At 25.1% G+C, this 15,263-nt stretch overlaps 1 protein-coding gene and 1 long non-coding RNA gene across 3 annotated transcripts; one reads left to right on the forward strand and one right to left on the reverse strand.

Annotated features, from left to right (window-relative positions):
* Positions 1 to 872: 872 nt before the first annotated feature.
* On the reverse strand, positions 873 to 14,507 carry LOC132949430 (mitochondrial adenyl nucleotide antiporter SLC25A24-B-like). 2 transcript variants are annotated; one of them, XM_061020313.1, is made up of 9 exons: positions 14,060 to 14,507; positions 13,454 to 13,580; positions 6,159 to 6,246; positions 5,978 to 6,089; positions 4,115 to 4,273; positions 3,651 to 3,908; positions 3,427 to 3,594; positions 1,985 to 2,132; positions 879 to 1,923 (listed from the first exon to the last, which is right to left on the reverse strand). In XM_061020313.1, the coding sequence occupies exons 1-9, from the start codon at positions 14,258 to 14,260 to the stop codon at positions 1,742 to 1,744; spliced, it is 1,443 nt and encodes a 480-aa protein (XP_060876296.1). In that variant the 5' UTR covers positions 14,261 to 14,507; the 3' UTR covers positions 879 to 1,741. The 2 variants fall into 2 exon arrangements, with proteins under 2 accessions (XP_060876297.1, XP_060876296.1); XM_061020314.1 differs by lacking the exons at positions 5,978 to 6,089; positions 6,159 to 6,246; positions 13,454 to 13,580; positions 14,060 to 14,507 and adding an exon at positions 5,494 to 5,773 and having other exon boundaries at positions 873 to 1,923.
* On the forward strand, positions 4,813 to 11,627 carry LOC132949434 (uncharacterized). Its single transcript, XR_009665106.1, has 4 exons — positions 4,813 to 5,337; positions 5,470 to 5,609; positions 5,751 to 7,661; positions 8,113 to 11,627. It is a non-coding gene; the product is annotated as an uncharacterized LOC132949434 (long non-coding RNA).
* Positions 14,508 to 15,263: the final 756 nt, after the last annotated feature.

Below are 15,263 nucleotides of genomic sequence, written 5' to 3' on the forward strand. Positions count from 1 at the left end.
AATAATTATATATTGAGTATAAGAAATCATACTAAGACTTACATAGACCACCAGAGAAATATTAATAGCATAGAGCATAAGGAAAATACTGATTAATGCAATATTTAAGATTTAAATAAGACTTGTTTATGTAAACTACAGTATAAATAAATTGTATATAATTATAATTCACAGATGTAAATATTTAGGGAAGGTAATATTAGCATAATATACAATATTTTGCCTATAAATAAAATTATTTTTGATAATAATTCTAATTTTAGCAAACATTAATCTTTAATAATATATAAACCATAATCAGTCTTATCTATACATATTTGTAACATAAAAATATTATGTTGTGTCATATTATAATATGTTAAGTAATTAATTTTATCAACTAAAATATAAAGAAAACTTAAATTTATAAATGTATTATAGATATAAAGTAAATTAGAGCTTATGCCTAATAGATCCTAGTCGTATTTATATGAATTTAAGTATTAAAAATAATGATTTCATAATCTATGAAATAGATAGATAATAAATAAACTATAATTTGTATAACACTTAAAATAATTGTTTAAAAACTTCTTCATAATTATTATAAATGTATATGATAATGGAATGATATACATATATTCTGCATAATGTATATTACATTTTAATTTTTAACTAAGATGATAAATAGTTTTCACATTATTATAAATGAAATATTTTAAATGCTTCAATTTCAACAGCACATAAATTAATAAATTATTAGAAAAAATAGTATGTTAATAATTTAAGCAAACATTTTTTTTTTTTTTTTGACACATTGCTCAATAATTGGTTAATAAATAAATTTAATTTGAGCACCGTATATATTATTGAGTTGAAACTAAAAATAATATGTACACGGTTTAAATATCATCAAAATGGAGAGTAAAAATTATTGATAAAAAGAACCAATAAGATAAATCTTGTTTACAAAATTGAAAAACATTTATTTTTGAACAAAGAGAACAAAAAAAGTTTTACAAACAACAATATTTTACAAAACAAAAATGTCACGCATGACTAGGAACAAACTTAAACAATTTTTTTGAAAAAAAAAAATATAATTTTTAAGGGGTTGAGTTAAAATCAGTTAAATTGTTGATAAAGAAGATTAGGTTAAAAATTACAATACATTTATTAACCTTGAGAATATTCTTTTAATATGATGACCAATTCTAAATGTATAGCAGGCAAGTCAAAAAATTTAAAGACAATATTTAATCTCTTTAATTGGATTTCATAAAAACCTATTTAATTTATCTTGGAAAAATTATGTTGCATCTGGAATGTTGGTAGAAAAAGCATTCATTTTAGAGACAAAAAAAATAAGAAAAGTTTACAAGAATCTAATACATTATGTTGAGCCTAAATTTGATTGGTAACAATATCAAGATGTATCTTAAAAACAAGCATTGTGATAATATATAATTACATATTAGGATAATTATTAATTATAATATAAATATTATTTATGTTAGCATTCAATATGATCTCAACATAGCTAATAATCAAACTTAATATTTTTTCTATTCTTATGGCTATGGTAACCATGACTGTAATGTATAATTTCTACCCTTTCAGATCACTTTTCTTCAAGACATATTGCCCAAAATTTAACCACCAATAAATGTTTGTAAAATTTAAGATAATATTTTAAAAATACCAAGGAGAATTATTGAATGTCAAGAGATAAATAAATATGAAGAAGTTCAAATAACTTATGTTACGACATAGTAACCCCAAGTGCTTCACGACATCGTTCATAAACGACATAACTTATACTAACAGCAGGTGCTACTTTCATAAAATTTGGAGTTATGCCTCTGTACAAGCCAACTATACCTTCTTTTACCCAAATTTCTCTAAATACTGACATCATTGTCCTTGTATCGGGACCTTCTAAATCTGAAACAATAATAGACCAATTATTGATGAAATAATAAACAATATAAAAGTAATTACTTACAAGGTGCCTGGAGACGCGTACGGACAAGAGCTAAAGGGTATGAACACACTTGGCCACAAGTACTAGAAACAGTTCCACACGCTAATAATAATGGCATTCCAGGTTTTTCACCATTATTATGTGAAGCAATATAGTTATTTTTTAATGTCTATAAAATAATAACATAATATGATTGATAAAATAACGCAGTTTTAATGAATAATTTGACTACCGAACTTGTATTAATTAAAATAAGAATTCAAAACATCTACAAATATTGTATAACAACCATCAGTGGCTTGGCAAACTTGATATTTTTAAGAGGCAAGTCTAATATTCCATAAAAATAAACCTAGTAAAGGCCTTTACTGTCATATTTTTAACTACATTTTGTGATAAATACTAAAATAATAGTTAATCAAAAATGTTATCCATTGGCAATCCACCATCCCTAGCAGAGGCAGCTACCCACAATTACCCCTTTTGTCACACCACTGATGACCATAATTTATTGTAAGTTATAAACAGTTAAAAATAATAATTCAACAAATTTATAGTGACGAGTTAAATGAAATATATTATTACTAATTTGCAGTTATTTTGTTTATATAAAATGCATTTCAAACAAAATTTGAAACAATAATATTTCATTAACAAAATAAATTAGGTATACTTTGATTTAAAAAATTAGAAATATAGAATTATAAATTAATTAATATATGATAATTTAACTATTGTTGAAATATTATAATATAGTAGCTTTTTTAGATTACTGATATATAATCAATAATATTATCTCAAACTTAATAGTCTAAAGGATATCAGAGCACTATTTGTTTAATGTTTATGGCCCATATGCAATGCAGCTTAGCAAATTGTGCGTTCATAAAAACCAATTTTGAATGGTCTTAAAGCTAAAATATTATCTGTGTTTGTATGTTGGTTTTTTTACAACAAATAATTTTGTCTATGATATATGAGCATTTTTAAAGTGTAATATTTTACAAACCTATAACTCGCATAAAAATTGAAATATTGTAAAAAAAAAACCAATGCTCAAACATAAAAGTTTGATGATAGATCACTCTAAAATCAAAGCAAAATTGGTTCAGCAGAATAAATTTTTTTTGTTGCTCTTAAGTCAGAGAGAAAAAACAGTTAATGCTCTGACATCCTCTTGAATGTACCCGCTTAATACAAAGTTATATACTAAGTGATCTATTTTAGTCTACACTCTTTATTTCGAAAGCTTAAATTTTTAAACATAAATATTTGCCATGCAAAACAACATTATATCATCAATATCTTTTAAGTTTTTTAAATATTTTGATACATAAATAACAAATTTTATTATAAAATATTGTTTTCCAATGAAAACAGATAATATAAAAATTAAAATCATCTAAAAAAATTATGAGTGTAAACACTTAGACAGATCACCTTGTGAACTTAAGGAAAATTACCTCATAAACTGCAAGGTCAATACCAGCGTACGGAAGTATACCTAAAAGGTTGGGTACATAACCCCTGTAAAAACTCCGTATACCTTCACGGTAATACATTTTTTGGATACAATCAAATATACCATTGTATTGATTACTTTTTCTAAGGGCTAATCTTGTTTTTAAAACCTAAAATAAAAAAGACATAAATATAATTCTAATTATAAAATAAAAAAGTAACATACTTCTAAGGGATAAATTAATGATTGACTAAAACCTCCTGCAAGTGATCCTGCCATAAATCTTTCAAAAATTGTTAAGTCTTTAGTTCTCGAACCTCTAATAAGGCGCTTAGCTTGTTCATAAGCCATAAATTTAAACGCAGACTCTGGAGCTATCTTGAGTACATTAATACCATTTCCACGCCACATGCCTCGTTTGCCACCTTCCTTTAACATGCTTTTAAAACATGTTGTTATATTGCTATGTTGATTGCCGTATACCTAAGACACATTTTAAGCTATTTTTAAAGCTAAGTAATAATTTTCATAATAATCATTTCAAAGATACTGATAACATTACTTCATGTCTATTTAAATTAGAGATGTATTGTTTTGTTTAAAATTATAAGATATTTAATAATATATAGCAATTTGAATTAAACTATAGATTATTCTGGTATCAATTAAATGAGTTAACATTGTCTTACTTGTAAAAATACTTTAAGCCTATCCAAAGGTGCGGTAAAAGTTCTTGAGACAGCGCCAGCTACACCACCAGATACAAGATGCCGCCACCACATCCCTGTTATCATCTCAGCTTGGGTGAAATCATCTGGCACATTCATGTCCTCCCCAATGTCTATACACTAAAAATACAATTTTAGCATTCATTTTTGTCTTGTAGTATTGACAATAAATATAGATTTTTCAGAATATACAGTCTATATACAATATTATTCTGATAATTAAAAACTGTTATAAAATTTTGACTTTTGAGTGGAATTATTTTATTTTATTTTATTATTTTTACTTTAATCAACAAACCTATATTGTTATATGATAAAATAATAATTAAGTTTAAATCATTCATTTTATTAAAACCCGAATAATAATAAATAATTAATAATAATATGTAGATTATACAAATATGTGTTGTAGATTTTTTTACAAAAATCCAGTAAGAATTATATCATATTGGAATTTTCCCGAATTACTTAGGAATATTAGTTATTTGTTAATTATATTTTATTAATAGTGTCAAACAAAAAAACGGTTTTGACCTTGGGTTAAGTGAGCTCAACCTACAGATACCTGCCAAGTGCATAGTACATTATTAGCAATATATTAAAATCTTGTTTAAATTTCAAATTAATCCGTTTCAGTATTTATTTACAAAACTAATTAATATGATTCAATTTTTTTCAAAATATCAGCATCATAAAATATAATTTAAAAAATAAAATATACGATTTTTTTTAAAAATGTTAAATGTTAAAACAATAGGATTGGTTAGCAACACGTTATAATAGTTAGTTATTCATAATTTTAAATATTAATATACAGTAATATACTTTATCATGAAAATTATTAAGCTAAAAAGTAGGTAATAATACGATGTATTCATTTATCTATTACAGCTGATAAGATTAAAAGCAATTAAATAAACAAGGAAGAGTTCTTGATAAAATTGCATATTTAAACAGTAGACCAAAGTCCCAAGAAACTATTTAACTATAAAGCTATTAACAATGCATTACAATATTTTTATTTAAAATTATGTACGTAAATAAGATTAATTTATAATATCATTACGAAAAATATTTCAAATTTTTTTGTTTATTTAGTAAAAAATTATTTCAATGAAATAATTTATAAATATAACTATACTTTATCATTGTCTTTTAAAAATAAAAATAAAATAACTATTAAGGTATAATATCTAATAAAAAAAGTATAAGTTATTTTTAACTTTTAAGTTGACTATATATTAATTTTTGACTAAAGAAAAATTAATCAAAATGTTATTAAGTACCCTTAATTTAATATATGATTTTTTTTTTAGAATGCGTTTTTTTCAAGTACTTACTTTGTTTGAAACAATTTGTTTATAAAGTTCTAAATACGATTTATAAATATCACAGCACGAGGGACAATTCTCTTCATAGTCAAAATTACATAAACCACCAATTTCGTCATGGTCAAGTGAGTATTTTAAAATTTTTAAGTTATTTGCATCCATAGTTAACGTTCTTATTACAAAAAAAAATAAAATAATAGTTATAGAAACGCGAATAAAATTCACTACATCACATAGCCAGTCTACTAAAATAATTCTTTGCACAGGTCTAAAACAGAACGCTGCTGAATGTCAATTGGCGGGGGCAGTCACACACGTGATACAAGCGTATAATTATCGAACTACATAACATTCGCGACGTTAAGACTATTTAGTATTTCTCAATTCTAAGTTTTTATTACTTTTCAAATATTGATTACACGTAAAATAAATCATTTTGATTAATAATAAATTGCAATCACTTAAAATATATTTATCAAGAATCCATACTTACAGTTGAATGCCTCCAATATTTAATTAAGTCGTGCAAGTCTGTAAAGGGACAGTAAAGTAAAAAATCCCTCCATTCTTCAAAGCTAATTTCTAAACTACCATCTTTATCCATCCTAAAGTATACACAAAAAAAACATAAGCTAGCTTATTTTATTTTATAACATTAACCCCGAATTAATTACCTTTTAAGAAGTTTTATAGCTTCAGCGTCGTCAATTTCAATTCCTAATTCTTGAAAAGCTCTTATAAGCTCGTATTGATCAATTTTCCCTAAAGAAATTGTAAATAAATAAACTTAAAAAAAAAATTATATTGTTAATTCTTAAAAAGTATAAAGTATTAAGTGGGTAAAAAATGTCCTTTGTTGTCATAATTTAGAAAATGGGGCAAGTCTGTTAAAATATGACACTTCAGAAACCACAAATTATTGTAATGAACATTGTAGTTTTTCTTTTGCTTCGAATATCCGCAATGCGCAGTACTAAATACGCAACGCGTGTTAGTTATCATACAATTTAAAAATCGAAATTCAATAATATATTAATATAGAATATACAGGCGTAACTATCAACAGTATATGTATTATTTATTTTTGTAATGTTAGTATTGAAACAATAAATTATCATAGTTTTTACATAAAATAAATTCGTAATAACTTAAACATTAAATGATAATTATGTAAATGATATTTTGTTCATCTTCTACTTAAACTGTCAATTCAGTATTATATAAATCATAATTTTAAGTTAAATTACACTATACGCTCATAAATATGATTTCTTAATAAGATATATTACAAAACTATACTCAATCAACTGAAATATTAACCTTATCAGTTATCACGAGCTTTTCTAATTCATTCAACTTAAACGTATTTAAAAAGAGCATTTTAAATATACAAATGTACTTATACTTATAAAAATTAATTGTTTTTAAAAACTTTTTTCAAATTTTCAACTTGACTACAGTGTTAATAAGAACCAATATTTGATTTTTTAGAAGCTTTCATTTTAGGCCATGATAATATAATGACCGTATACTTATTTAGACGGAAGGTATTCAGTACGGTAAAACATATTCTACGAAATACGACGATATTATTATCCATTGCATAATATTTGTATGCTATTATTTTAAAATATAATATTAATCATCTCAATGACAAATATAATAATCATATTTTTATTTTATTATATTCATAAAAAAATTGCTATACATCGGTAATACAATTTGAAAATTTAGTGTAAATAGAATATTCGATAATAAACTTAAATCATCACTACCTATTTTTAATTTTAAATAAGCAATAGGTAACCTAAATCTTAAGACATAATCTTATGCCAATACAGACAATGTGGAAGCCGGGTTCTAATAATGTGAAGTATAATAATTAATGAATAATTTATTGAACTCCGTACGTACGTACGTACGTATTTAATAAATTGTATTAAACTATTCAAACCCATAGGTTTATTAAGTTAATTCAATTTTGATAAGCTATTAAATAAGTAATCATAATTTATTCAACTCATAATTAAAACTAGGCGACTTATAATACGGTTTAAGGTAATATGTGCAATGCATCATATCTATATATAGGAATATATAGGAATTTACATTGTACACTTTGTTACCTATTATATTTACAATTTACGATATTATTTTATTTTTTGTAATTCAACCCAGTGGCGCCGAAGTCCATGTTTATGTATGGCAGCTGCCATACATATAAACATTTAGCTGGGGGGTGGGTTCATAGGAGAATAAAATTATGAAAATTATAGGAATAGGATCACAAATTATTAAGTAATATTGCCCATCGAGAGTAATAACAATATTAATATTGTATACATAATATAATATAAAAGGTTGCATTTTGTTTATATTTTTGTATTTTGTTCTATCGTTGCAGCCATTGCAGGTAATTAATTATTATTTTAATATTATTACATACGTATTGGTTGAAAAAAGAAAAGAAATCTGATCAAAAATAAAACAAAAGTGGATGGCAAATTGTTTGTGAGCCTGTGAGGAGGTTTCACATTTTTTAGTGGGTTTTGTGGGGTGGGGTGGGTGGTTGTCGGAGATCCTTGCCATACATTTAATTTTGTACTTCGGCGCCACTGATTCAACCAGGAAGTATAAAAACTAGAGCATGAGTGTATAACACTAGATTAGTGGCGTCATTTGAGGGGGGCAAAGTGGGCGTCTTTGTTCACGTCTGATTTTAAAAACCGGCCTGTGTTTGCATTTTAGTAAAAAAACATAACTGTTATTATAATTTTGAGGAAATTTAATATTGTTTAGGACTAGGTACTATACTAGGAAATTAAATTATTGTCACGCAATAATCATAATTATTAATTTATATTAATAGTTTTAAGTTAGAAATATAGACATGCGACTGTGTATATACGATTAGGTATAAGAAATGGTGTGTCCATAGTGTGAAGGAACAAACAAATATTCATTATTATTATACCTGCCTTTGTATTGTGTAATTTACTATTTTTAAACGCGATGTATAGCTGTGTATTATGCTTCTGTGGAACGGAATGACCCAGGTTGCGGATATTATAATAATAGGTAATAGGTACACATTTACAAAGATTTGTATGCGGGCATGTACATTGTACAACAACAATAATATTATATACCCATACCATTTTTTGTAACCTTTTTTTTTGCATTCCAACAGTATCAAGTATTATCAACTGCCATAACATAAATTTTAAAAACAAAACAACGAATTATTTATTTATCCGTAGTTTATAAGAAGCATTATGGACCAGGGCTCTGATAGTATTTTATATTTTTACCTTTCAGTACCATTTTAACAATTTATTTGTATTAAAAGTATTGTTATTTGATTTGTTCGGCATCTATTCTAAAAAAAAAAAATTTTAATGACGCCATTGCACTGCGTATTTGAGATGAACTTTCTTAATGGGGTTCTCAGAAATAAGTAATGTTAAGGAGGAAAATTAGAAAAACATAAAAACCATTTTTATCAAGTCATATAAATTTCTACAAAACTGTAATATTTCCTTATGTATTCATAGAAGTATGTAATATACTAATATATGTATCGAACTATTTACTATCATATACAATAAACTTTTTAACTCATCTTTTTCTTACCAACTTGTGAATAATTTATTTATCTGTTTTCTAAATTTTTTTGTCAGTATTAAATTAAAAAAACTTTGCTTTAGGTATTACAGTGTACAAAATCTTGGAATAAATAAAAATGATCAAAAATAGATTTGTGAACAATTTTATCAATTATACGTTATAAATTTAAATTGCAACATTTGCAAAATAAATATTTTGGTTACGCATTATTTATTTCTGAACTACATATTTTTAACTTTCGTGTACAACTATCTTTATTATTTAAATATCCTTATATTTAATCAAGTGATTAACAGTTTTTTTGTAGAATTGTAGATAATAATATATAATCACATCAGACAAATCGCAGGCAATATTTACGAAAGTGCAATGTGTGTACTTCCTCCAACAATTTAGACTTTAGAGGCCTCATATTTCAAATATTTTCTGATAAAACAAATATACGAAATACAATTTTTGAAAATATATTTTTCCCCTCTCTAATACATTAATATTTTCTGTCGTAAATTGTATTGATGAACAAAATCAATGTTCAATAATAGACCAATAGAAAAAATTAATTATTTTATCGCTATACAATCATTGTTGCCTTTACTCGAAAAACAGTTATCATAGCTGCAGGTTAATGTAGAGGGCTGTTAGTGTATTAAACGTTTAGCATAATTTTTAAATAAGTATAAAAAGTTCAATAGAACCGTTAGTGTAATAAACTTTTAGCACAGTTTTTTTTATTTTAAAAGGGCGCTACATCCGCAAGCATTATTTCTGTCTTACAAACGCAAAAAATTTAAATTGTACGCTCAGTAGATCACGTTTAGCTCTATTCATTTAAAGATTACAGTGAATTGACCTCTAATAAATTTTAGAAGTAAAAAATATTTTCTAGTGAACTTCATAGTTTTTTTTTTATATTTTAATTTTAAAGCAAGTTATGTAATTTTTTTGCGTCTGTAAGACGGGTGTAGCGCACTTTAAAAATAAAAAAACTGTGCTAAAAATGTATTACACTAACGATTCTATTGAACTTTTTATACTTATTTAAAAATTATTTTCCTGCATTAGTTTTAATTCAAGAAAATTTGGTCATGCTACAGCATACACTAAACTTGGGTGTATAAATGAACTCTATAATTGTTTCCATGTTGGTCCATTTTATTTGTCCCAATTTCTTTTAATCAAGCTGTGGGCATATGACTTGGGTACTTGACACATAAAATAATTTGTATAAAAAATATTCAAAATTTTTTTTTTAATTTAGACCCCCATCAGTTCCTGTTTGTTATGTTATTATTTATTTTCGCTCCCCCTTTCGTATTTAATCCAAATTATGGATATTTTCATCCAGAAGGGAGACTTAGCCCTCCCAGTCTTTTAAACATCTTTAAAAACGATTGAAAAAATTGTATTACTTCTTTCACAAATATTTATATTGTGTATAGAAAAAGTACTAAAATTGTAATTAAACTGACTGAAAATAAAATTTCTTATTTTCTATTGTCTGGTTACATAACTTCGTAAGCGGCAACCATCTGCTATTATTTTTAAAATAAATTATGAAACACCACCATCAATCGACACAATTTAGAACTTTACAGCATAGATATTGTTAAAAACCTATATTAAATAAACAAAACAATATCTTTTATCGTAGGAAGCTCGAGTATACCAAATGTGCATACAGAAAAATCTATTTTATGTCATTGGTTTCAATATTATTATATTTAAATGTAAAGAATATTATTTATTTTGTATACAATAAGATTTTAATATTATCTACCAACTAGAGAATCACTTATCGGATTTATTTGATATTTTTATTTTAAAATGAGTACCTATGATTTTAGCCGTAGGGATCCCAGATTTTTTTTTTTAAACACGGTTTTTTTTAAATCTTGTCATTTACATAGATGTAGGGCGTAGTCCTTCAAAATTCAAGTTATAACGCAACCATGTAAATGATTTAGATATTATCACTTATTAGTCATCAGTTAAATTTTAAAATGCTTAATGGTACCTAAGAAAAAATTTAGTTTTTGAAATAATTTTAAAATTTAGGACAGATGATTCAAAATACAGGTCAAAAGTATTATTTTTAAGCTTTTGTCAGGATACTGAGACTCTTTACTCAAATATGGGACAATTCTGTAAAATACGGGATGAAGGAGTCTTCAGTCTTTGATAAAAGGTCAATAAATTCACTTATTCCTCCTTAACATATTATATTAAAAAAAAAAAAAAAAATGAATTCGACAGAATATAAATTTTCTTGTAACTTGTAATATGTTACTATTTGTATAATTTTTGTGTAGTTACTATTTAAATATTTTGGATCCAAATGTATCTATTATTGTATCCAAATGTAATTATGAATAATAAAATAGTTACTCTTTATGAAAGAATAAGTGATATTATTTTTGTGCAACAATTACTTGAAATTTATCAAGTGTTATTAATTTATTAGTGAATATACCGTATAATTAGTATAACTGAAATTGTTTTGGACATCAATGATTGTAATCTAGTTCTATGCTATATCTAAAATATCCCAAATATCATAATATAATCCTTTTTTTTTCAAGTGGAATAAGAACATTTTTAATAATATATATTCCTTTTTAAGAAATGTTTTCCTTGTATCTGTTAATAAAAACAAAACAAAATGTAAAACCAAATTTTAGACATTGTTTTAATTATAAGAAATGAAACTAAAATACACCTAATGAATTTGTATTAATATTTGAACTAGAAATTGTCTTAAAAATTGAATTGTTATAAATTGAGTGTTTGCTTATTATACAATTGTACATAACTACTATAGTAAATTACAAGAATTTACTATTTTAAGTAGCTATGAAAGAAATTATATATGTCCAAACAATAAAGGGCTCATTGAAACTATTGGACTACTTTAAATATACCTCATTTAGAACAAATTCAAAAAATTAAAAAAAACCTGGGAAGTTGCTCTGCTCTATTTATAGGTTTGTAGTGTATCTTGTCATTGCTAAATTTGAAATTAATAATAAATCATTGTTACAAAAAACAATTCTAAGTGGGAATGGAGTGTTAGACTTGTAATGGCAAATACTTCAAGTCCCTGAGATTAACATTTTTTGAATCCCGACAATATAACTATAATCATTATTTTTGTTACTATCCAATTTTGTCAAAATTAGAACATCAAATGTCTTTAAAAAAATTACGAAAACATATTATGTATTTTTATATTTTTTATCTGCTGTAAGAACAACAAATTAATACCTTTTATAACAATTTCGAAATTAAGATCGGAATAATTAATATCTAATAAAAAAAAAAAACAAGAAAAACAATAAAAATCTATAAATTACAAACTCTATATTAAATTATTTTGGGGCGTAAAATTTAAAATACAAAAATGAATAGTGTGTATACCATTAACAAGTAACCATAGAACACAATAAACAAATATTAAATATCTAGCTATAAATTACTATTTTCGCTATATTTTTAATAGCTATCCCTACCAGTTACTTTAGGTATACTTATTAATAAATACAATTGTAGGTATAAGCAATGTATTATGAATTAAGATAATTTCTATAAAAATTATATATGATATTACATTTCAACATATATAATAGCTACTAAGCTTTATTAATTATAACTAATAAAACTATTTTCTATTTGAATATCGACCAAAATCATACATGTTAAAAAATGCAGATAAAACTTTTTTATTAATCTACAATTTCATTGATATTAACAAGTACGCTCAAATGTAATATTAACATGTTATCCCATAGTAAGACATACAATTATATTATAATGATGTATATTCTAAGAGCTTAGTATATTTCCTATAAATGTCTATCCCCGACATAAATATTCCAAAAAAATTATTATGACAATAAAAATTAGTTATTATAAGTTATAAATTAATTATAATAAGAAAATACTTTTAAAAAATATGAAAGTAAACCTATTAACTAAACTAACTTTATATGCAATAACAGAAAATAAAATACTAATTGTAACCAATTATAGTAAATGTCATAATAAAAAATACTGATTTACATATCATTCAAAAGAAGAAAGTATATCCAGATACCTGTTATTTTACTAATTGCCATTATTTTACACATGTTTAATTAAATTATTAAATACAACCTAATCCTTTTTACTAAAAATTTTAATATGATATTTTTTAAATCTATTAAATGTACATACTACAAAATATAAGCAACACAAGTATATAACATAATATATTATACTATTATTAATTATCTTTCAATACATAGTTAACTAAATATTATTTTGCCATTACATTTAAATAGTTAGTGTTTATTAAATTACTTCTTACCATCTTTGTTTTTGTCAATGTTTGAAAAACTTAGCCTTAATGATTTTTCATGTTCTTTAACATAATGTATAAATTCAGCTAATGTAATTGAACCACTTTTAGTAGCATCAGACAGTTCCAAAAACTTCTATAAAACAAAAGAAAATGTAAAATTCAATAAGCTACTTATAATTAAAATAATATTAACTTAGGGTGACCATACGTCCCATTTAAAACGGCACTGTCCTTTAATTTGAGCACCATGTCCCCTTGTCCCAACAAACTTCAAATGGGACACTTATGGTCTCGTTTTAATCCCGTTACCTCCATAATATTTTCATTAAACAAACATTGAGTGCCGATATCAGCGATAGAAATGATAGACATTCAAATTGCACAGGTTAGTGGTACAGGTAATTATAAACACGTACACCAGCACCCTTTCCAACAATATACGTCATCTAACAGACACATGGGCTGTAATCTTTAAAATATAAAAAATATTAAACAATTTTTGGAGTTCTATTATTTTAGAGTTAAGCCAAAATTGTTTGTCCTGTTTTTTTTTTTTTTTTTTAAATATGGTCACCCTACTAAAAATTACATTTACGAAAATAATTTACTTACTTGAGCATACTCTTTATCATGCAATGCAATAGACAAATCATGTATGTCAATTTTACCGTTCTTGTCCATGTCGAGCGATTCAAATAATTTAGCCAAACGAAGTTCATCTTCATTAGGAAGCTCATGAAGATAATGAGGAGGCATTACACTTTCAGTGTTACTAGGGCCAACAGGCACATGATGATTAATAGCGTTCACCATGTTAACTTAACTAAATAAAGTGTAACTTCAATTTTATTTCTATACTCAAACTACCTAAGTAGAATCTTACATAACAAATGAGTCAAAGATACATAATATATCACATAGGAAAAATATAAAATTAAACTTTGAAATTTTTAAACAATAAATAATTATTAGAAAATTGACTAGTGTTGCTCTAAATTTTGTAGGAAAATTTCAGAAATTTGCGTCAACTCGAGTCTCAAAAGCCAAAATCATCATTATCAAGACGTATCAATACAACTGTATCAATTTAATTTTTTTATCAAAGTGGTTACCATATACCACACACAATTAAGTATGTTGATCATCTCCACGATGAATGGCATTCATCGTGTGAAAAGTCCGCCTTTTTAAATTTTAAACGTGTGATAATAATATTGCATTAGTTTATTAGTATTAAAAACATATTACTCTCAGGAAACAGCACACCCGCATTGTGTTGTATTGTTGTCACCGTCTTACAAACGTACAACACTACAACATAGCAAATTTTACGTCTACAATAATCTACTTTACTCTGTTAATTTCAAATTAGAGTGTATTGAGCCATGACAAAATTTAAATGTAAGATTATCTAGAGCATCACGCACGATTTTATTGATATTATTATTTTTAAGAAAGTTATAACCATTTTGAAACTATAATAGTAAAATGGATTATTATTGATGTAAAATGTTCTACGTTGTGCGTCTGTAAGACGGAGACAAGTAGACAACACATGCAGTGTAACGTTCTCTTAAAGTAATATGTTTTTAATATTTGTTGATTTGGTGGTAAAGGTTTAAACTTTTTATAAATTTTGATTTATAATGCAAATGCAGTTTACCATCCACACAATGATTATTCTGGTCATCAATGTAATTTAATTATGTAGTCATTTTAAACTGATCAGAAATCGTCAGCTACCTATAGTCACAACTATAGTATAAAAGTTCGAAAATTATTACTTTTTGAATTCTAAGTAAAATATAATCAAAAG

Source organism: Metopolophium dirhodum, chromosome 7 (genome assembly GCF_019925205.1).
Source record: "Metopolophium dirhodum isolate CAU chromosome 7, ASM1992520v1, whole genome shotgun sequence".
Taxonomy (NCBI): Eukaryota; Metazoa; Arthropoda; class Insecta; order Hemiptera; family Aphididae; genus Metopolophium; species Metopolophium dirhodum.

Coding starts and splice junctions, on each gene's coding strand:
- LOC132949430 (XM_061020313.1), bottom strand. CDS start 14,260: ATGGTGAACGCTATTAATCATCATGTGCCTGTTGGCCCTAGTAACACT. Junction 3,909..4,114: donor GGCTTAAAGTATTTTTACAA/GTAAGACAATGT, acceptor AATGTGTCTTAG/GTATACGGCAATCAACATAG. Junction 1,924..1,984: donor TACGCGTCTCCAGGCACCTT/GTAAGTAATTAC, acceptor TTATTGTTTCAG/ATTTAGAAGGTCCCGATACA.